This window comes from Ranitomeya imitator, chromosome 6 (genome assembly GCF_032444005.1).
Source record: "Ranitomeya imitator isolate aRanImi1 chromosome 6, aRanImi1.pri, whole genome shotgun sequence".
NCBI lineage: Eukaryota > Metazoa > Chordata > Amphibia > Anura > Dendrobatidae > Ranitomeya > Ranitomeya imitator.
In genome coordinates, this window is record NC_091287.1 from 4,031,894 (window position 1) to 4,053,937 (window position 22,044).

The 22,044-nt window shown below is 53.0% G+C and overlaps 1 protein-coding gene across 1 annotated transcript in view; it reads right to left on the reverse strand.

Moving 5' to 3' along the window:
• Nucleotides 1-2,089: 2,089 nt before the first annotated feature.
• Nucleotides 2,090-22,044, reverse strand: part of LOC138642333 (SCO-spondin-like) — a 410,056-nt gene continuing 390,101 nt past the window's right edge. Inside the window, exons 100-108 of the mRNA XM_069730432.1 lie at nt 16,459-16,610; nt 16,108-16,154; nt 15,870-16,034; nt 14,133-14,344; nt 6,291-6,386; nt 4,851-4,911; nt 3,986-4,113; nt 2,483-2,633; nt 2,090-2,240 (exon numbers count right to left, since the gene is read on the reverse strand). Coding sequence (XP_069586533.1) covers nt 2,218-2,240; nt 2,483-2,633; nt 3,986-4,113; nt 4,851-4,911; nt 6,291-6,386; nt 14,133-14,344; nt 15,870-16,034; nt 16,108-16,154; nt 16,459-16,610 — 1,035 coding nt within the window. The 3' untranslated portion in view covers nt 2,090-2,217. The remainder of the gene's footprint in view (nt 2,241-2,482; nt 2,634-3,985; nt 4,114-4,850; nt 4,912-6,290; nt 6,387-14,132; nt 14,345-15,869; nt 16,035-16,107; nt 16,155-16,458; nt 16,611-22,044) is intronic.

A 22,044-nucleotide genomic window follows, 5' to 3' on the forward strand; every position in this document is an offset into this window, starting at 1 on the left:
GAAAATCAATCGTGGACTGTGGATGACTGGATGAAAGTCATATTCAGTGATGAATCGTGAATCTGCATTGGGCAAGGTGATGATGCTGGAACTTCTGTTTGGTGCCGTTCCAATGAGATTTATAAAGATGACTGCCTGAAGAGAACATGCAGATCTCCGCAGTCATTGATGATATGGGGCTGCATGTCAGGTAAAGGCACTGGGGAGACGGCTGTCATTACATCTTCAATAAATGCACAAGTTTATGTTGATATTGTGGACACTTTTCTTATCCCATCAATTGAAAGGATGTTTGGGGATGATGAAATCATTTTTCAAGATGATAATGCATCCTGGCATAGAGCAAAAACTGTGCAATCATTCCTGGAAAAAAGACACATAAGGTCAATGTCATGGGCTGCAAATAGTCCGGATCTCAATCCAACTGAAAATCTTTGGTGGAAGTTGAAGAAAATGGTCCATGACAAGAATCCAACCTGCAAAGCTGCTCTGGCCACAGCAATCAGAGAAAGTTGGAGCAGATTGATGAAGAGTCCTGTGTGACCCTCAATAAGTCCAGGCCTCAGAGACTGCAAGCTGTTAGAAAAGCCAGAGGTGGTGCAACAAAATACTAGTGACGTGTTGGAGGGTTTTATTGTTTGTTTGTTTTCATGATTCCATATTTTTTTCCTCAGAATTGAGTGATTCCATAATTTTTCCCCTATGCTTGGTTAAAAAAAGTAACCATCACTGACTACCACATTGTACTTGATTTCTTTTAGTGTTTAGCCAGAAAGTTGCCATTTGAAATGACTTTAGTTTTGTGCCATGTCTGTGATCGGCTTTTTTTCTACAAAATTAAACAACTGAATGAACATCCTCCAAGGCCGGTGATTCCATAATTTTTGCCAGGGGTTGTATATCTAGATTTTGAGCCTTGGATTATCTGCATTTATCCGGTGCTAACAGCCATCTTGTCTTGTTTCCATCTTCCTGGATTTGGCTCCATCTTAGGGGACAATTTCGGTAATTCGCCTTATTAGCCTTCTGTACATTCTGCGCCGCATGACACAAAGATGTGTTTCATGTGTTTTTATTTCACCTGTAGATATTATCTAGGGTTCATTGATTTTTATTCAGCATCTCTATTAATAGTCATATTTTAAAGAGAGCAGAATATTTTGTGTTGCACTCTGATCTGTGTGATTTTCCTTTCCAACCTACATATAGTTATCAAATTCGAATGACCCAACCAGTCCTCATATCATAGAATGGTAGAGTTGATGGACTTCCGGGGTCATTGCGTCCAACCCCCTTCTCAATATATCCATGCTGTTTGATTTTCTGGCTATTTTTATTATCACCTCTTAGAATCGAGGTTATCCCTTCCGGACGGTAATTTCTCACTTTTCGGATATTGGCCTCACACTTTATAGGTGCCAGTCAGGAGAACCCTGTGATAATTTTCGTCCTCACTAAACCGACGATCCACCGAGTTATCTTTCTGACTTCTCAGTGGGGCCGATGTGCACAGTATATGGCTTGAGTTCAGTGAGGGTTGTATCCCCCATCCAGTAAGTGGCTCTCAGGTCTGTAATGTTGTGGATCCATTCTCCCGCATTTCGGCAGGGTCATTATTTGATGGGATTATTCACCATCTTGACACATTGGGATCCAGCAGGACACGTTGTCCCCTTCTCGTCATTTGAATGCTTTCCTCTGTTCTGATTATTCAGTCTTTGTTCACAAATGTTGGAACTTTTTATTGTTTTTTTTCCACAATATTGACAATCATCGCACAATCGGGATTGGTATTACCGGCCGAGCGTCATCGGACTGAGCCATCACCAGGCAGGGCCATCACCTGGCCGAGCAGTCACCAGACGGGGTCCTGATAATGTCTCGTTTTTGTACAACCATTCAATCAATCATGTCATGGGGTCTTCTCATCATTTGTGGGGTGGATAATTCTCAGAAGATTAACTTTGTCACTGAGGATAGAAGATTGGCCCACATGAGGAAAGAGAAGGAAAAGAACTGAGAAGAGACGCTCAGCGCCTGGGAGGTAATGGGGGAGACAACATACATAAAATGAAGAAAAGATGCAAAATTTGTTGCAAAAAAAGGTTTATTAATATTATATACATTCAGTGTGACTACAGCACAAGGGAAGAAGAGCCAGACACCTGGGCATCAGCGGCGGAGGGATCAGCGGCAGAGGGATCACTGGCGCAGGGTTCAGCGCTTGGAGAAGTCTCCACCTGTGAAGACAGTGAGAATCAGTGCATGGCCCATATACCAGTGATTATTAGTGATTGCACAAGAGGCAAAACCTAAGAGATGCCTACACAAAATGAAATTCAATACAATTCCAAAAAACTGCGGATCATCACTTCGGGTAATGAAAGTAAAGGAGGATACCAGATAGTAATGGCTGCTACCGGACAGTAGTGAGATCTGTGACTGATGTTCGGCAGGGGAAGTCCTTTTTATTGCTACGCACCCTGACAGCCAGTGCACTCGCAGCTGTGAATCATAGGGAGAACTACCGGCTCCTCCTCGCCATCCTCACAGCGGAGGTTCAGGATCTTCACCGGGCTCTCGGGGTCCAGTCTGTAGCTGCAGCAGTCACACATGGTCTGAAGATACGGTTCCTGCAGAGACAACGAGGCTGGGTGGTAACATAATGTATGCCAAACCCTCTAACACCACCTGCAATCCCTGACCTTCCCGCTGTTGTCCGGTCTGTAATCCCTGACTTATCTTCTATTTTCCTGCTTGTAATCCCTGACATCCTTCCGTTATCCTGTGTGTAATCACTGACCTTCCCTCTGTCATCACGCCTGTAATACAAAATCTTCTCCCCTTCATCAAACCTGTAATCACTGTCTTTCCCTCCGTCATTCCACCTGTAATCACTGACCTTCCATCCAATGTCCTGCCTGTAATCACTGACTTTCCCTCAGTTGTCCTTCCTATATTCCCTGACCTTCCCTCCATTGTCCCGCTTCTAATCCATGACCTTCCCTTCGTCGTCCCGTCTGTAATCCCCAACCTTCCCAGTCATTCCACCTGTAAACCCTGACCTGCCATCTGTTGTCCTCCCTGTTGTCCCTAACCTTCCCTCTGACATCCCACTTGTAGTCCCCGACCTTCCCTCCATCGTCCCGCCTGTATTTCCTAACCTTCTTTCTGTCATCCTGCCTGTAATCCCCGACCTTCCCTCCATCGTCCCGCCTGTAATTCCAGACTTTCCTCTGTCATCCCGCATGTAATCATCAACCTTCCCTCCATCGTTCCCGCCTGTAACTCCGACCTTCCCTCTGTCATCCCGCCTCTGATCCCCTACCTTCCCTCTGTCATCCCGCCTCTGATCCCCTACCTTCCCTCTGTCATCCCGCCTCTGATCCCCTACCTTCCCTCTGTCATCCCGCCTCTGATCCCCTACCTTCCCTCTGTCATCCCGCCTCTGATCCCCTACCTTCCCTCTGTCATTCAACCTGTAATCACAGATGTTCCCTCTATCATTCCACTTGTAACCCTGACCTTCCTTCAGTTATTCCACCTGTATCTCCCGACCTTCTTGCCATTATCACACTTGTAATCACTGACTTTCCCTCCTACGTCCCAGCTGTTTTCTCCAATCTTCCCTCCATCATCCTGCTTGTAATCCCCGTTCTTTCCTTTGTCATCCCGCCTGTAACCCCTTGTCCTTCATTAGTCATTATCACTAATCTTCACTAAATTGTTCCACCTGTATTCACCGACCTGCCCTCTGTTGTCCCACCTGTAATCACCAACATTCCCTCCCGTTGTCCCATCTGTAATCCTCAACCTTCCCATTATTGTCCCACCTGTAGTCACTGAAGTTCCCTCTGTCACCCCTACTGCAATCCCCAACCTTCCCTCCATCCTCCCACTTCTAATCCCCGACCATCCCTCAGTTGTCCTGCCTGTAATCCCTGCTATTATCGTTGACCTTTTAACCCCATCTATGACCTTTTACCTCTGCTAGGACATTGGTCCAGGATGAGCACTGACCACGACAGAAGTGGACCTCCACATTCTCCAGGTAGCAGCCACCTTTGGTGATGTTCCTGACCTCAGTGTGGAGTTTGCAGACTGGGGAGCCATCTGTAGAGAGATGACCACATTACTATAGATTATAATGGATGAACATGAGCCCAGAAGCCACCAAACACATCAGGTTCTCATTGGCGAATCTATCAAAAGTCATTGCTCCCGCATGTCTATTTCATAGTGGAATACAAGAGCCAGGCGACACTAGACTGGCCCCATCCCACGTGACCAGGCAGGCGCCACTAGATAGGTCCCATACTAAGTGACCGGAGAGCAGTCAATAAACTGACCCTGTCCCATGTCACCAGCCAGGAGCCAATAGGAAGGCCCTGCCCCACGAGACTAGCCAGGAGCTACCAGACTAGCCCTGCCCCATGTGACCATCCAGGAGGCACTAAAGTAGCCCTGTCCCACATGACTAGCCAGGAGCCACTAGAGTAGCCCTGTCCCACGTGACCAGCCAGGAGCCAATAGGCTTGGCCCTGCCCCACGTGACTAGCCAGGAGCCACTAGAGTAGCCCCCTGTTCCACGTGACCAGCCAGGAGCCACTAGAGTAGCCCTGTCCACGTGACCAGCCAGAAGCCAATAGGCTTGGCCCTGCCCCATGTGACTAGGCAGGAGCCACTAGAGTAGCCCCCTGTCCCACATGACTAGCCAGGAGCCATTAGACTGGCTCTGCTCACTAAGACAAACCCTGAGCTCCACTGCTGTGACTATTCAATGATGATATTCTCTCCGAGCACAAGATCCCAAGACGCCCCTAAGTACACAGTACAACGTACGATCCTACCTTCCATCAGTCTGCGGCACACGGGGCAGCATCCTCCGGGCTCCAGCACCTTCACCTCCACCTGTCACATAGAAACTGGTCATTACAGCATAAACCTTTATATCCCAGTGTGATTTAATAAGCATCATTACCCCAGTGTGATGTAATAATGCTCGTTACCATGGAGTCGATATGATGTAATAATCCTCGTTACCGTGGTGTCGGTGCGATGTAATAATCCTCGTTACTGTGGTGTCGGTGTGATGTAATAATCCTCGTTACCGTGGTGTCTGTCGGTGTGATGTAATAATCCTCGTTACCATGGAGTCGATATGATGTAATAATCCTCGTTACCGTGGTGTCGGTGCGATGTAATAATCCTCGTTACTGTGGTGTCGGTGTGATGTAATAATCCTCGTTACCGTGGAGTCGATATGATGTAATAATCCTCGTTACCGTGGTGTCGGTGTGATGTAATAATCCTCGTTACCGTGGTGTCTGTCGGTGTGATGTAATAATCCTCGTTACCATGGAGTCGATATGATGTAATAATCCTCGTTACCGTGGTGTCGGTGTGATGTAATAATCCTCGTTACCGTGGTGTCTGTCGTTGTGATGTATTAATCCTCGATACAGTGGAGTCGGTGTGACGTAATAATCCTCGTTACAGTGGAGTCGGTGTGACGTAATAATCCTCATTACCGTGATGTCGGTGTGACGTAATAATCTTCGTTACCGTGGTGTCGGTGTGATGTAATAATCCTCGTTACCGTGGTGTTGGTGCGATGTAATAATCCTCATTACCGTGGTGTCTGTCGGTGTGATGTAATAATCCTCGTTACCGTGGTGTCGGTGTGATGTAATAATCCTCGTTACCGTGATGTCGGTGTGATTTAATAATCCTCGTTACCGTGGTGTCGGTGTGATGTAATAATCCTCGTTACCGTGATGTCGGTGTGATTTAATAATCCTCGTTACCGTGGTGTCGGTGTGATGTAATAGTCCTCGTTACCGTGGTGTCGGTGTGATGTAATAATCCTCGTTACCGTGGTGTCGGTGTGATGTAATAATCCTCGTTACCGTGATGTTGGTGTGATATAATAATCCTCGTTACCGTGGTGTCGGTGTGATGTAATAATCCTCGTTACCGTGGTGTCGGTGTGATGTAATAGTCCTCGTTACCGTGGTGTCGGTGTGATGTAATAATCCTCGTTACCGTGGTGTCGGTGTGATGTAATAGTCCTCGTTACCGTGGTGTCGGTGTGATGTAATAATCCTCGTTACAGTGGAGTCAGTGTGACGTAATAATCCTCGTTACCGTGGTGTCGGTGTGATGTAATAATCCTCGTTACCGTGGTGTCGGTGTGACGTAATAGTCCTCGTTACCGTGGTGTCGGTGTGCTGTAATAATCCTCGTTACCGTGGTGTCGGTGTGCTGTAATCGCTGTCCGGTGTCCTCACCTCGGCACACTGGAGCGGGGGACACTTTGTGGCACAGACTCCGATCCCGTTCACACAGCGACACATGTGGCAGCCGTCCTGCCAGTCCTCTCCGGGCTGCACAGAATACAACACAGTCTATGAGTGAACTGCAGGGAGATTATAGGGGTGTGGGGGGCTTCAGGGTGATTATAGGGGTGTGGGGGCTTCAGGGTGATTATAGGGGTGTGGGGGCTTCAGGGTGATTATAGGGGTGTCGGGGGCTGCAGGTTGATAATTGGGGTGTGGGGGGCTGCAGGATGATTATCGGGGTGTCGGGGCTGCAGGATGATTATCGGGGTGTCGGGGCTGCAGGGTAATTATAGGGGTGTCGGGGCTGCAGAGTGATTATCGGGGTATCGGGGCTGCAGAGTGATTATCAGGGTGTGGGGGGCTGCAGGGTGATTATCGGGGTGTGGGGGGCTGCAGGGAGATTATCGGGGTATCGGGGCTGCAGAGTGATTATCAGGGTGTGGGGGGCTGCAGGGAGATTATAGGGGTGTGGGGGGCTGCAGGGTGATTATCGGGGTATCGGGGCTGCAGGGTGATTATAGGGGTGTGGGGGGCTGCAGGGAGATTATCGGGGTGTGGGGGGCTGCAGGGAGATTATCGGGGTGTCGGGGCTGCAGAGTGATTATCGGGGTGTGGGGGGCTGCAGAGTTATTATAGGGGTGTGGGGGGCTGCAGGGTAATTATAGGGGTGTGGGGAGCTGCAGGGAGATTATCGGGGTGTCGGGCTGCAGGGTGATTATAGGGGTGTCGGGGCTGCAGGGTGATTATCAGGGTGTGGGGGGCTGCAGGGTGATTATAGGGGTGTGGGGGCTGCAGAGTGATTATAGGGGTGTCGGGGCTGCAGGGTGATTATCGGGGTGTGGGGGGCTGCAGGGTGATTATAGGGGTGTGGGGGGCTGCAGAGTGATTATCGGGGTGTGGGGGCTGCAGGGTGATTATAGGGGTGTGGGGGCTGCAGGGTGATTATAGGGGTGTGGGGGGCTGCAGAGTGATTATCGGGGTGTGGGGGGCTGCAGGGTGATTATAGGGGTGTCGGGCTGCAGGGTGATTATAGGGGTGTCGGGGCTGCAGGGTGATTATAGGGATGTGGGGGCTGCAGGGTGATTATAGGGGTGTCGGGGCTGCAGGGTGATTATCAGGGTGTGGGGGGCTGCAGGGTGATTATAGGGGTGTGGGGGCTGCAGGGTGATTATAGGGGTGTCGGGGCTGCAGGGTGATTATCGGGGTGTGGGGGGCTGCAGGGTGATTATAGGGGTGTGGGGGCTGCAGGGTGATTATAGGGGTGTCGGGGCTGCAGGGTGATTATAGGGGTGTGGGGGGCTGCAGAGTGATTATCGGGGTGTGGGGGCTGCAGGGTGATTATAGGGGTGTGGGGGCTGCAGGGTGATTATAGGGGTGTCGGGGCTGCAGGGTGATTATAGGGGTGTGGGGGGCTGCAGGGTGATTATAGGGGTGTGGGGCTGCAGAGTGATTATCGGGGTGTCGGGGCTGCAGGGTGATTATCGGGGTGTGGGGGGCTGCAGGGTGATTATCGGGGTGTGGGGGGCTGCAGGGTAATTATAGGGGTGTCGGGGCTGCAGGGTGATTATAGGGGTGTCGGGGCTGCAGGGTAATTATCGGGGTGTGGGGGCTGCAGGGTGATTATCGGGGTGTGGGAGGCTGCAGGGTGATTATAGGGGTGTGGGGGGCTGCAGGGAGATTATCGGGGTTTGGGGGCTGCAGGGTGATTATCGGGGTGTGGGAGGCTGCAGGGAGATTATCGGGGTGTGGGGGCTGCAGGGTGATTATCGGGGTGTGGGGGGCTGCAGGGTGATTATCGGGGTGTGGGGGGCTGCAGGGTAATTATAGGGGTGTCGGGGCTGCAGGGTGATTATAGGGGTGTCGGGGCTGCAGGGTAATTATCGGGGTGTGGGGGCTGCAGGGTGATTATCGGGGTGTGGGAGGCTGCAGAGTGATTATCGGGGTGTCGGGGCTGCAGGGAGATTATCGGGGTGTCGGGGCTGCAGGGTGATTATAGGGGTGTGGGGGGCTGCAGGGAGATTATCGGGGTTTGGGGGCTGCAGGGTGATTATCGGGGTGTGGGAGGCTGCAGGGAGATTATCGGGGTGTCGGGGCTGCAGGGAGATTATAGGGGTGTGGGGGGCTGCAGGGAGATTATCGGGGTGTGGGGGCTGCAGGGAGATTATCGGGGTTTGGGGGCTGCAGGGAGATTATCGGGGTGTCGGGGCTGCAGGGTGATTATAGGGGTGTGGGGGGCTGCAGGGAGATTATAGGGGTGTGGGGGGCTGCAGGGTGATTATCGGGGTGTCGGGGCTGCAGGGTGATTATCGGGTGTGGGGCTGCAGGGTGATTATCGGGGTGTGGGGCTGCAGGGTGATTATCGGGGTGTGGGGGGCTGCAGGGTGATTATTGGGGTGTGGGGGCTGCAGGGTGATTATCGGGGTGTCGGGGCTGCAGGGTGATTATAGGGGTGTGGGGGGCTTGCAGGGTGATTATCGGGGTGTGGGGGCTGCAGGGTAATTATCGGGGTGTCGGGGGCTGCAGGGTGATTATAGGGGTGTGGGGGGCTGCAGGGTAATTATCGGGGTGTCGGGGGCTGCAGGGTGATTATAGGGGTGTGGGGGGCTTGCAGGGTGATTATAGGGGTGTGGGGGCTGCAGAGTGATTATCGGGGTGTCGGGGCTGCAGGGTGATTATCGGGGTGTGGGGGCTGCAGAGTGATTATCGGGGTGTGGGGGCTGCAGAGTGATTATCGGGGTGTGGGGGGCTGCAGGGAGATTATAGGGGTGTGGGGGCTGCAGGGAGATTATAGGGGTGTGGGGGCTGCAGGGAGATTATAGGGGTGTGGGGGCTGCAGAGTGATTATCGGGGTGTGGGGGCTGCAGGGTGATTATAGGGGTGTGGGGGCTGCAGAGTGATTATCGGGGTGTGGGGGGCTGCAGGGAGATTATAGGGGTGTGGGGGCTGCAGGGAGATTATAGGGGTGTCGGGGCTGCAGGGAGATTATAGGGGTGTGGGGGCTGCAGAGTGATTATCGGGGTGTCGGGGCTGCAGGGTGATTATAGGGGTGTCGGGGCTGCAGAGTGATTATAGGGGTGTGAGGGGCTGCAGAGTGATTATCGGGGTGTGGGGGCTGCAGAGTGATTATCGGGGTGTGGGGGCTGCAGAGTGATTATCGGGGTGTGGGGGCTGCAGGGAGATTATAGGGGTGTGGGGGCTGCAGAGTGATTATCGGGGTGTCGGGGCTGCAGGGTGATTATCGGGGTGTGGGGGCTGCAGAGTGATTATAGGGGTGTGGGGGCTGCAGGGAGATTATAGGGGTGTGGGGGCTGCAGAGTGATTATCGGGGTGTCGGGGCTGCAGGGTGATTATCGGGGTGTGGGGGCTGCAGAGTGATTATCGGGGTGTGGGGGCTGCAGAGTGATTATCGGGGTGTGGGGGCTGCAGGGAGATTATAGGGGTGTGGGGGCTGCAGAGTGATTATCGGGGTGTCGGGGCTGCAGGGTGATTATCGGGGTGTCGGGGGCTGCAGGTTGATAATTGGGGTGTCGGGGGCTGCAGGGTGATAATTGGGGTGTCGGGGCTGCAGGGTGATTATCGGGGTGTCGGGGCTGCAGGGTGATTATCGGGGTGTCGGGGCTGCAGGGTGATAATTGGGGTGTCGGGGGCTGCAGGGTGATTATTGGGGTGTCGGGGGCTGCAGGGTGATAATTGGGGTGTCGGGGCTGCAGGTTGATAATTGGGGTGTCGGGGCTGCAGGGTGATTATAGGGGTGTGGGGGCTGCAGGGTAATTATCGGGGTGTGGGGGGCTGCAGGGTGATTATCAGGGTGTGGGGGGCTGCAGGGTAATTATCGGGGTGTGGGGGGCTGCAGGGTGATTATCGGGGTATCGGGGCTGCAGGGTGATTATTGGGGTGTGGGGGGCTGCCGGGTGATTATCGGGGTATCGGGGCTGCAGGGTGATTATCGGGGTATCGGGGCTGCAGGGTGATTATCGGGGTGTGGGGGGCTGCAGGGTGATTAGCGGGGTGTGGGGGGCTGCAGGGTGATTATCGGGGTGTCGGGGCTGCAGGGTGATTATCGGGGTGTGGGAGGCTGCAGGGTGATTATCGGGGTGTCGGGGCTGCAGGGTGATTATCGGGGTGTGGGAGGCTGCAGGTTGATTATTAGGGTGTGGGGGGCTGCAGGGAGATTATAGGGGTGTGGGGGGCTGCAGGGTAATTATAGGGGTGTCGGGGCTGCAGGGTGATTATCGGGGTGTGGGGGCTGCAGGGTAATTATAGGGGTGTGGGGGGCTGCAGGGTGATTATAGGGGTGTGGGGGCTGCAGGGTGATTATCGGGGTGTGGGGGGCTGCAGGGTGATTATAGGGGTGTCGGGGCTGCAGGGTGATTATCGGGGTGTGGGGGGCTGCAGGGTGATTATAGGGGTGTGGGGGGCTGCAGGGTAATTATAGGGGTGTCGGGGCTGCAGGGTGATTATCGGGGTGTGGGGGCTGCAGGGTAATTATAGGGGTGTGGGGGGCTGCAGGGTAATTATAGGGGTGTGGGGGGCTGCAGGGTGATTATCGGGGTGTGGGGGCTGCAGGGTAATTATAGGGGTGTGGGGGGCTGCAGGGTGATTATCGGGGTGTCGGGGCTGCAGGGTGATTATCGGGGTGTGGGGGGCTGCAGGGTGATTATAGGGGTGTGGGGGGCTGCAGGGTAATTATAGGGGTGTCGGGGCTGCAGGGTGATTATCGGGGTGTGGGGGCTGCAGGGTAATTATAGGGGTGTGGGGGGCTGCAGGGTGATTATAGGGGTGTGGGGGCTGCAGGGTGATTATCGGGGTGTGGGGGGCTGCAGGGTGATTATAGGGGTGTGGGGGCTGCAGGGTGATTATCGGGGTGTGGGAGGCTGCAGGGTGATTATCGGGGTGTCGGGGCTGCAGGGTGATTATCGGGGTGTGGGGGGCCGCAGGGTGATTATCAGGGTGTGGGGGGCTGCAGGGTGATTATCGGGGTGTCGGGGCTGCAGGGTGATTATCGGGGTGTGGGAGGCTGCAGGGTGATTATCGGGGTGTGGGGGGCTGCAGGGTGATTATCGGGGTGTCGGGGCTGCAGGGTGATTATCGGGGTGTCGGGGCTGCAGGGTGATTATCGGGGTGTGGGAGGCTGCAGGGTGATTATCGGGGTGTCGGGGCTGCAGGGTGATTATCGGGGTGTGGGGGGCTGCAGGGTGATTATAGGGGTGTGGGGGGCTGCAGGGTAATTATAGGGGTGTCGGGGCTGCAGGGTGATTATCGGGGTGTGGGGGCTGCAGGGTAATTATAGGGGTGTGGGGGGCTGCAGGGTGATTATAGGGGTGTGGGGGCTGCAGGGTGATTATCGGGGTGTGGGGGGCTGCAGGGTGATTATAGGGGTGTGGGGGCTGCAGGGTGATTATCGGGGTGTGGGAGGCTGCAGGGTGATTATCGGGGTGTCGGGGCTGCAGGGTGATTATCGGGGTGTGGGGGGCCGCAGGGTGATTATCGGGGTGTGGGGGGCTGCAGGGTGATTATCGGGGTGTCGGGGCTGCAGGGTGATTATCGGGGTGTGGGAGGCTGCAGGGTGATTATCGGGGTGTGGGGGGCTGCAGGGTGATTATCGGGGTGTCGGGGCTGCAGGGTGATTATCGGGGTGTCGGGGCTGCAGGGTGATTATCGGGGTGTGGGGGGCTGCAGGGTGATTATAGGGGTGTGGGGGGCTGCAGGGTAATTATAGGGGTGTCGGGGCTGCAGGGTGATTATCGGGGTGTGGGGGCTGCAGGGTGATTATCGGGGTGTGGGAGGCTGCAGGGTGATTATCGGGGTGTCGGGGCTGCAGGGTGATTATCGGGGTGTGGGGGGCCGCAGGGTGATTATCGGGGTGTGGGGGGCTGCAGGGTGATAATTGGGGTGTCGGGGCTGCAGGGTGATTATCGGGGTGTGGGGGGCTGCAGGGAGATTATCGGGGTGTGGGGGGCTGCAGGGTGATTATCGGGGTGTGGGGGGCTGCAGGGTGATTATCAGGGTGTGGGGGGCTGCAGGGAGATTATCGGGGTGTGGGGGGCTGCAGAGTTATTATAGGGGTGTGGGGGGCTGCAGAGTGATTATCGGGGTGTCGGGGCTGCAGAGTGATTATAGGGGTGTGGGGGGCTGCAGGGTGATTATCGGGGTGTCGGGGCTGCAGGGTGATTATCGGGGTGTGGGGGGCTGCAGGGTGATTATCGGGGTGTGGGGGGCTGCAGGGTGATTATCGGGGTGTGGGGGGCTGCAGGGTGATTATCGGGGTGTGGGGGGCTGCAGGGTGATTATCGGGGTGTCGGGGCTGCAGGGTGATTATCGGGGTGTCGGGGCTGCAGGGTGATTATCGGGGTGTGGGAGGCTGCAGGTTGATTATCGGGGTGTCGGGGCTGCAGGGTGATTATCGGGGTGTGGGGGGCTGCAGGGTGATTATCGGGGTGTGGGGGGCTGCAGGGTGATTATCGGGGTGTCGGGGGCTGCAGGTTGATAATTGGGGTGTCGGGGCTGCAGGGTGATTATCGGGGTGTCGGGGCTGCAGGTTGATTATCGGGTGTCGGGGCTGCAGGGTGATTATCGGGGTGTCGGGGCTGCAGGGTGATTATCGGGGTGTCGGGGCTGCAGGGTGATTATCGGGGTGTGGGGGGCCGCAGGGTGATTATCGGGGTGTGGGAGGCTGCAGGGTGATTATAGGGGTGTCGGGGGCTGCAGGGTGATTATCGGGGTGTCGGGGCTGCAGGGTGATTATCGGGGTGTGGGGGGCTGCAGGGTGATTATAGGGGTGTCGGGGGCTGCAGGTTGATTATCGGGGTGTCGGGGCTGCAGGGTGATTATCGGGGTGTGGGGGCTGCAGGGTGATTATCGGGGTGTCGGGGCTGCAGGGTGATTATCGGGGTGTGGGGGGCTGCAGGGTGATTATCGGGGTGTCGGGGCTGCAGGGTGATTATAGGGGTGTCGGGGCTGCAGGGTGATTATCGGGGTGTGGGGGGCCGCAGGGTGATTATCGGGGTGTGGGGGCTGCAGGGTGATTATCGGGGTGTCGGGGCTGCAGGGTGATTATCGGGGTGTCGGGGCTGCAGAGTGATTATAGGGGTGTGGGGGGCTGCAGGTTGATTATCGGGGTGTGGGGGGCTGCAGGGTGATTATCGGGGTGTGGGGGCTGCAGGGTGATTATAGGGGTGTGGGGGCTGCAGGGTGATTATCGGGGTGTGGGGGGCTGCAGGGTGATTATAGGGGTGTGGGGGCTGCATGGTGATTATAGGGGTGTGGGGGCTGCAGGGTGATTATAGGGGTGTGGGGGCTGCAGGGTGATTATCGGGGTGTGGGGGGCTGCAGGGTGATTATAGGGGTGTGGGGGCTGCATGGTGATTATAGGGGTGTGGGGGCTGCAGGGTGATTATAGGGGTGTGGGGGCTGCAGGGTGATTATAGGGGTGTGGGGGCTGCAGGGTGATTATAGGGGTGTGGGGGCTGCATGGTGATTATAGGGGTGTGGGGGGCTGCAGGTTGATTATCGGGGTGTGGGGGGCTGCAGGGTGATTATCGGGGTGTGGGAGGCTGCAGGGTGATTATCGGGGTGTGGGGGCTGCAGGTTGATAATTGGGGTGTCGGGGCTGCAGGGTGATTATCGGGGTGTGGGGGGCTGCAGGGTGATTATCGGGTGTGGGAGGCTGCAGGTTGATAATTGGGGTGTCGGGGCTGCAGGGTGATTATCGGGGTGTGGGGGGCCGCAGGGTGATTATCGGGGTCCCTCCAGTCTCAGTAGGACGCTGTAGTGATGATGGGTGTTACTCACCAGATAGTCCTTTCCTTCGTGCTGACACTCGCAGTGCTCGGCAGTCACACATGTGCCTCGGCTGCTGCGGTACCTCCCTGCCTCACACACACAGCCGCCTGGGCCCCCCACACTGCAGTTCCTGCTCTGCTCTTCATAAACCTCCTGACAGGTCGGCTCACAGGAGTCCTCACCGGGGACCGACCGCCTCCACCGCTCCCCAACAGGGCAACCTGGACAGAGGACGGCACAAACACAGGGTGAGGATGTCGCTGGAATGTTTCAGGTATGTACCCGGGGCCGTGTATGTACCCAGGGCCGTGTATGTACCCGGGGCCGTGTATGTACCCAGGGCCGTGTATGTACCCGGGGCCGTGTATGTACCCGGGGCCGTGTATGTACCCGGGGCCGTGTATGTACCCAGGGCCGTGTATGTACCCAGGGCCGTGTATTTACCCGGGGCCGTGTATGTACCCGGGGCCGTGTATGTACCTGGGGCCGTGTATGTACCCGGGGCCGTGTATTTACCCGGGGCCGTGTATGTACCCGGGGCAGTGTATGTACCCGGGGCCGTGTATGTACCCGGGGCCGTGTATGTACCCGGGGCCGTGTATGTACCCGAGGCCGTGTATTTACCCGGGGCAGTGTATGTACCCGGGGCAGTGTATGTACCCGGGGCAGTGTATGTACCCGGGGCCGTGTATGTACCCGGGGCCGTGTATGTACCCGGGGCCGTGTATGTACCCGAGGCCGTGTATGTACCCGGGGCCGTGTATGTACCCGGGGCCGTGTATGTACCCGGGGCCGTGTATGTACCCGGGGCCGTGTATGTACCCGGGGCCGTGTATGTACCCGGGGCCGTGTATGTACCCGAGGCCGTGTATTTACCTGGGGCCGTGTATGTACCTGGGGCCGTGTATGTACCGGGGGCCGTGTATGTACCCGGGGCCGTGTATGTACCCGAGGCCGTGTATTTACCTGGGGCCGTGTATGTACCCGGGGCCGTGTATGTACCGGGGGCCGTGTATGTACCCGGGGCCGTGTATGTACCCGAGGCCGTGTATTTACCTGGGGCAGTGTATGTACCCGGGGCCGTGTATGTACCTGGGGCCGTGTATGTACCCAGGGCTGTGTATGTACCCGGGGCAGTGTATGTACCCGGGGCAGTGTATGTACCCGGGGCAGTGTATGTACCCGGGGCCGTGTATGTACCGGGGGCTCTGTATGTACCCGGGGCCGTGTATGTACCCGGGGCCGTGTATGTACCGGGGGCTCTGTATGTACCTGGGGCCGTGTATGTACCTGGGGCCGTGTATGTACCTGGGGCCGTGTATGTACCGGGGGCTGTGTATGTACCCGGGGCCGTGTATGTACCCGGGGCCGTGTATGTACCGGGGGCCGTGTATGTACCTGGGGCCGTGTATTTACCGGGGGCTGTGTATGTACCTGGGGCCGTGTATGTACCCGGGGCCGTGTATGTACCCGAGGCCGTGTATTTACCTGGGGCCGTGTATGTACCTGGGGCCGTGTATGTACCCGGGGCAGTGTATGTACCCGGGGCCGTGTATGTACCCGGGGCCGTGTATGTACCGGGGGCCGTGTATGTACCCGGGGCCGTGTATGTACCGGGGGCTCTGTATGTACCTGGGGCCGTGTATGTCCCCATGGTGATGGATTGGGTATGTCCCGGCAGCGGTGGAGCGGGGGGCGGTGTCCCAGAAAAAGCTGGTGCAGTGTTAGGTGGACCCCCCTACTTACTGCAGTCGGGGGTCTCACATTCCCTGCGGCGTGTCGGGGGCCCAGCGCATTCCTCTCCATCGTACAGCCGCTGTCGGATCTGGTGCCGCTGTGAGGTTTGGACTCCACTTCCACAAGTTACAGAACATGAAGACCAGGACGACCACTGCGACCACTGACAGTCCACTGCAAGACAGACGAATATCAGTCACCACCAGAGAGAGCAGCGCACAGAACCGCTGCAGCGCAAACATCTCACCTGCACAGTCCTGAGCGGAGCACACAAAGCTTCCCGTATGGCAGGAGCTGCAGGAGAGAGCAACATGTCTATAGTAGAGATATTACTCCCTGCACCTGCCCTTCCTTCTCGCTGCTCAGCTTCCTCCTGCCCGGCCTCCCAGTCCTTCCTTGTTCTGCCTCACCTCCTCCTCCACCCTGCTCAGCCCCTTTCCACAGCCCCACCCTCCTCACTTCCTGCCCCACCTCCTCACTTCCTGTCCCACCTCCTCACTTCCTGCCCCACCTCCTCACTTCCTGTCCCGCCTCCTCACTTCCTGCCCCGCCTCCTCACTTCCTGCCCCGCCTCCTCACTTCCTGCCCCGCCTCTCACCAGTTATTACACTGGTACTGTAGAGTTGTTCCCGCTGGGTATTCTCTTCTTCTTTCTTCCATAGTGAGATTCTCCATCCAGAGGAACGTGGGCCCTGATTGGAGGACACAGGGGCACTGCTCCGGGGCCACACAGCGGTCACCCTGCACAACCTGGTGACAATCAGGAGGATAATGACTGCTCCCGTCAGCATTACTTGTATCTGGGCCACTCTGTAAACACATGCACATATACACGAAGAATAACCCCTTAACGACAGCCGATTTGCCTTTTAATGGCGGCAGTTAGGATACTTATTCCTCAGTGCCACTTTTTAATGACGCTGAGAAATAAGGTTACAGCGCCCCCCAGCATGGGAAAATCTCCAGGGTCTCGGCTAGCTAAGACCCCAACGTTAATCACAGACTAATAGCGACCACAAAAAAAAAGAGTCAGTTTTCCTATTTATTTCTCTTTCCTCTGATATGACCTAGCACATTAGAGGAGAGAAATGGGGTCCCCCGAGCCCCCCGGTACCTGCGATGTCCCCCGGTCCTTCCGGCTGTGTCCCCCAGCATCTTCTTCCAGGAAAAAAATGGCGGGCGCATGTGCAGTGAGCTGCTGGCCGGCACCCGGCAACAATAGATTTCTCTTGCTGGTTCATTTTGATCACTGTGATAGACCCTACCACAGTGATCAAAGTAAAAAAAAATGGTAAATAAAACCCTCTTTACACCCCAATAATAAAAAGGTATTTTTTCCATTAGGGTTGGGGCTAGGGTTATGGTAGGGGTTACAGCTAGGGTTAGGGGTGTGGTTAGGAGTGTAGTTAGGGTTGGGATTAGGGTTGTGTTGGGGTTACGGGTGTGGTGTTGGTGTTAGGGTTGTGTTGGGGTTACGGGTGTGGTGTTGGGGTTAGGGGTGTGGTGTTGGTGTTAGGGTTGTGTTGGGGTTAGGGGTGTGGTGTTGGGGTTAGGGGTGTGGTGTTGGTGTTAGTGTTGTGTTGGGGTTAGGGTTGTGTTGGTGTTAGGGTTGGGATTAGGGTTGTGTTGGGGTTAGGGGTGTGGTGTTGGTGTTAGGTTTGTGTTGGGATTAGGGTTACGGTTGTGTTGGGGATAGGGTTGCATTGGGTTTGGAGTTAAAATTGGGGGGTCCACTGTTTAGGTACATCAGGGGGTCTCCATATGCCACATGGCGCCACCATCGATTCCAGCCAATTTTGCATTCAAAATGCCAAACGGTGCTCCCTCCCTTCTGAGCCCTGCCATGCGCCCACACAGTGGCTTTCCCCCACATACAAGGTATCGATGTACTCAGGAGAAATTTCACAACAAATTCTGTGGTCCATTTTCTGCTGATACCCTTGTGAAAATAAAAGTTTGGTTCCAAAGTAAATTTTTTGTGAAAAAAGTAAAATGTTCATGTTTTCCTTCCACATTGCTTTAGTTCTCGTGAAGCACCTGAAGGGTTAATAAACCTCTTGAATGTGGTTTTGAGCACCTTGAGGGGCGCAGGTTTTAGAATGGTGTCACTTTTTGGTATTTTTTTTAATCATATAGACCACTCAAAGTGACTTCACATGTGATGTGGTCCCTAAAAAAAAAATGATGTAAAAATGAGAAACTTTTAACCCTTATTACTTAACGAGAAAAAAAATGTTGTTCCAAAATTGTGTTGATGTAAAGTAGACATGTGGGAAATGTTATTTATTAACTATTTTGTGTGACATATCTCTGTGATTTAAGGGCATGAAAATTCAAAGTTGGAAAATTGCGAAATTTTCAAACTTTTCGCCAAATTTCTGTTTTTTTTCACAAATAAACGCAGGTAATATCAAAGAAATTTTACCAGTATCATGAAGTACAATATGTCACGAGAAAACAATGTCAGAATCACCGGGATCCGTTGAAGCGTTCGAGAGTTATAACCTCATAAAGGGACAGTGGTCAGAATTGTAAAAATTGGCCCGATCATTAAGGGGTTAAAATGTACACATGCTAATATGTAATACATGAGTGTATACACAGTGCACACTCACAGACAAGTATACATATTACACACATACACAGTACATATACAATATACACATATATACACAGAGCACACCAATATACACATACAATGGGTACGGAAAGTATTCAGACCCTTTTACATTTTTTACTCTTTGTCTCATTGCAGCCATTTGGTAAATTCAAAGTTCATTTTTCCTCATTAATGTTCACTCTGCCCCCCATCTTGACTGAAAAAAACAGAAATGTAGAAATTTTTGCAAATTTAATAAAAAGAAAACCTGAAATATCCCATGGTCATAAGTCTTCAGCCCCTTTGCTCAGACACTCATATGTCAGTCACCTGCTGTCCATTTCCTTGTGATCCTCCCTGAGATGGTTCTCCTCCTTCATTGGAGTCCAGCTGTGTAATTAAACTGATAGGACTTGATTTGGAGCGGCGCACACCTGTCTATATAAGACCTCACAGCTCACAGTGCATGTCAGACCAAATGAGAATCAAGAGGCCAAAGGAACCAGCCAAGGAGCTCAGAGACAGAATTGTGGCTCAGATCTGGCCAAGGTTACATCAGAATTTCTGCAGTACTCAAGGTTCCTGAGAGCACAGTGGCCTCCATAATCCTTACATGGAAGAAGTTTGGGACCACCAGAAGTCTTCCTAGACCTGGCCGTCCAGCCAAACTGAGCAATCGTGGGAGAAGAGCCTTGGTGAGAGAGGTAAAGAAGAACCCCAAGATCACTGTGGTTGAGCTGCAGAGATGCAGTAGGGAGATGGGAGAAAGTTCCACAAAGTCACCTATCACTGCAGCCTCCACCAGTTGGGCCTTTATGGCAGAGTGATCCGACGGAAGCCTCTCCTCAGTGCAAGACATATGAAAGGCCGCATAGAGTTTGCTAAAAAAAAAAAACACATGAAGGACTCCCAGACTATGAGAAATAAGATTCTCTGGTCTGATGAGATGAAGATAGACCTTTTTGGTGATAATTCTAAGCGGTATGTGAAGAAAACCAGGCACTGCTCATCACCTGCCCAATACAATCCCAACCATTGAAACATGGTGGTGGCAGCATCATGCTATGGGGGTGTTTTTCAGCTGCAGGGACAGGACGACTGGTTGTCATTGAAGAAAACATAAGTGCGGTTGAGTGCAAAGAGATCCTGGATGGAAACCTCTTCCAGAGGCTCTGGACCTCAGACTTGGCTGAAGGTTCACCTTCCAACAAGACAACGATCCTAAGCACACAGCTAAAATAACAAAGGAGCGGCTTCAGAACAACTCTGTGACCATTCCTGACCGGCCCAGCCAGAGCCCTGACCTAAACCCAATGGAGCATCTCTGGAGACCTGAAAATGGCGTCCACCAACGTTCACCATCCAACCTGACGGAACTGGAGAGGATCCGCAAGGAGGAATGGCCGAGGATCCCCAAATCCAGGGGGGAAAAACTTGTGGCATCATTCCCAAGAAGACTCCTGGCTGTACTAACTCAAAAGGGGCTTCTACCAATACTGAGCAAAGGGTCTGAAGACTTATGACCATGGGATATTTCAGTTTTATTTTTTAATACATTTGCAAACATTTTTACATTTCTGTTTTTTTCAGTCAAGATGGGGGCAGAGTGCACATTAACCCCTTCATGACCCAGCCTATTTTGACCTTAATGACCTGGCCGTTTTTTGCAATTCTGACCAGTGTCCCTTTATGAGGTAATAACTCAGGAACGCTTCAACGGATCCTAGCGGTTCTGAGATTGTTTTTTCGTGACATATTGGGCTTCATGTTAGTGGTAAATTTAGGTCAATAAATTCTGCGTTTATTTGTGATAAAAACGGAAATTTGGCGAAAATTTTGAAAATTTCGCAATTTTCACATTTTGAATTTTTATTCTGTTAAACCAGAGAGATATGTGACACAAAATAGTTAATAAATAACATTTCCCACATGTCTACTTTACACCAGCACAATTTTGGAAACAAAATTTTTTTTTGCTAGGAAGTTATAAGAGTTAAAATTTGACCAGCGATTTCTCATTTTTACAACGAAATTTACAAAACCATTTTTTTTAGGGACCACCTCACATTTGAAGTCAGTTTGAGGGGTCTATATGGCTGAAAATACCCAAAAGTGACACCATTCTAAAAATTGCACCCCTCAAGGTGCTCAAAACCACATTCAAGAAGTTTTTTAACCCTTCAGGTGCTTCACAGCAGCAGAAGCAACATGGAAGGAAAAAATGAACATTTAACTTTTTAGTCACAAAAATTATCTTTTAGCAACATTTTTTTTATTTTCCCAATGGTACAAGGAGAAACTGAACCACGAAAGTTGTTGTCCAATTTGTCCTGAGTACGCTGATACCTCATATGTGGGGGTAATCCACTGTTTGGGCGCACGGCAGGGCTTGGAAGGGAAGGAGCGCCATTTGACTTTTTGAATGAAAAATTGGCTCCACTCTTTAGCGGACACCATGTCACGTTTGGAGAGCCCCCGTGTGCCTAAAAATTGGAGCTCCCCCACACGTGACCCCATTTTGGAAACTAGACGCCCCAAGGAACTTATCTAGATGCATAGTGAGAACTTTGAACCCCCGGGGGCTTCACAAATTGATCCGTAAAAATGAAAAAGTACTTTTTTTTCACAAAAAAATTCTTTTAGCCTCAATTTTTTTCATTTTCACATGGGCAACAGGATAAAATGGATCCTAAAATTTGTTGGGCAATTTCTCATGAGTACACCGATACCTCACATGTGGGGGTAAACCACTGTTTGGGCACATGGTAAGGTTCGGAAGGGAAGGAGCGCCATTTGACTTTTTGAATGAAAAATTATCTCCATCGTTAGCGGACACCATGTCGTGTTTGGAGAGCCCCCGTGTGCCTAAACATTGGAGCTCCCCCACAAATGACCCCATTTTGGAAACTAGACCCCCCAAGGAACTTATCTAGATGCATATTGAGCACTTTAAACCCTCAGGTGCTTCACAAATTGATCTGTAAAAATGAAAAAGTACTTTTTTTTTCACAAAAAAATTCTTTTCGCCTCAGTTTTTCATTTTCACATGGGCAATAGGATAAAATGAATCCTAAAATTTGTTGGGCAATTTCTCCCGAGTACGCCGATACCTCATATGTGGGGGTAAACCACTGTTTGGGCACACGGCAGGGCTCGGAAGGGAAGGCGCGCCATTTGACTTTTTGAATGGAAAATTAGCTCCAATTGTTGGCGGACACCATGTCGCGTTTAGAGAGCCCCTGTGTGCCTATGCATTGGAGCTCCCCCACAAGTGACCCCATTTTGGAAACTAGACCCCCCAAGGAACTTATCTAGATGCATATTGAGCACTTTAAACCCCCAGGTGCTTCACAGAAGTTTATAATGCAGAGCCATGAAAATAAAAAATAATTTTTCTTTCCTCAAAAATGATTTTTAGCCTGGAATTTCCTATTTTGCCAAGGGTAATAGGAGAAATTGGACCGCAAATGTTGTTGTCCAGTTTGTCCTGAGTACGCTGATACCCCATATGTGGGGGTAAACCACTGTTTGGGCGCACGGCAGGGCTCGGAAGGGAAGGCACGCCAATTGGCTTTTTAAATGGAA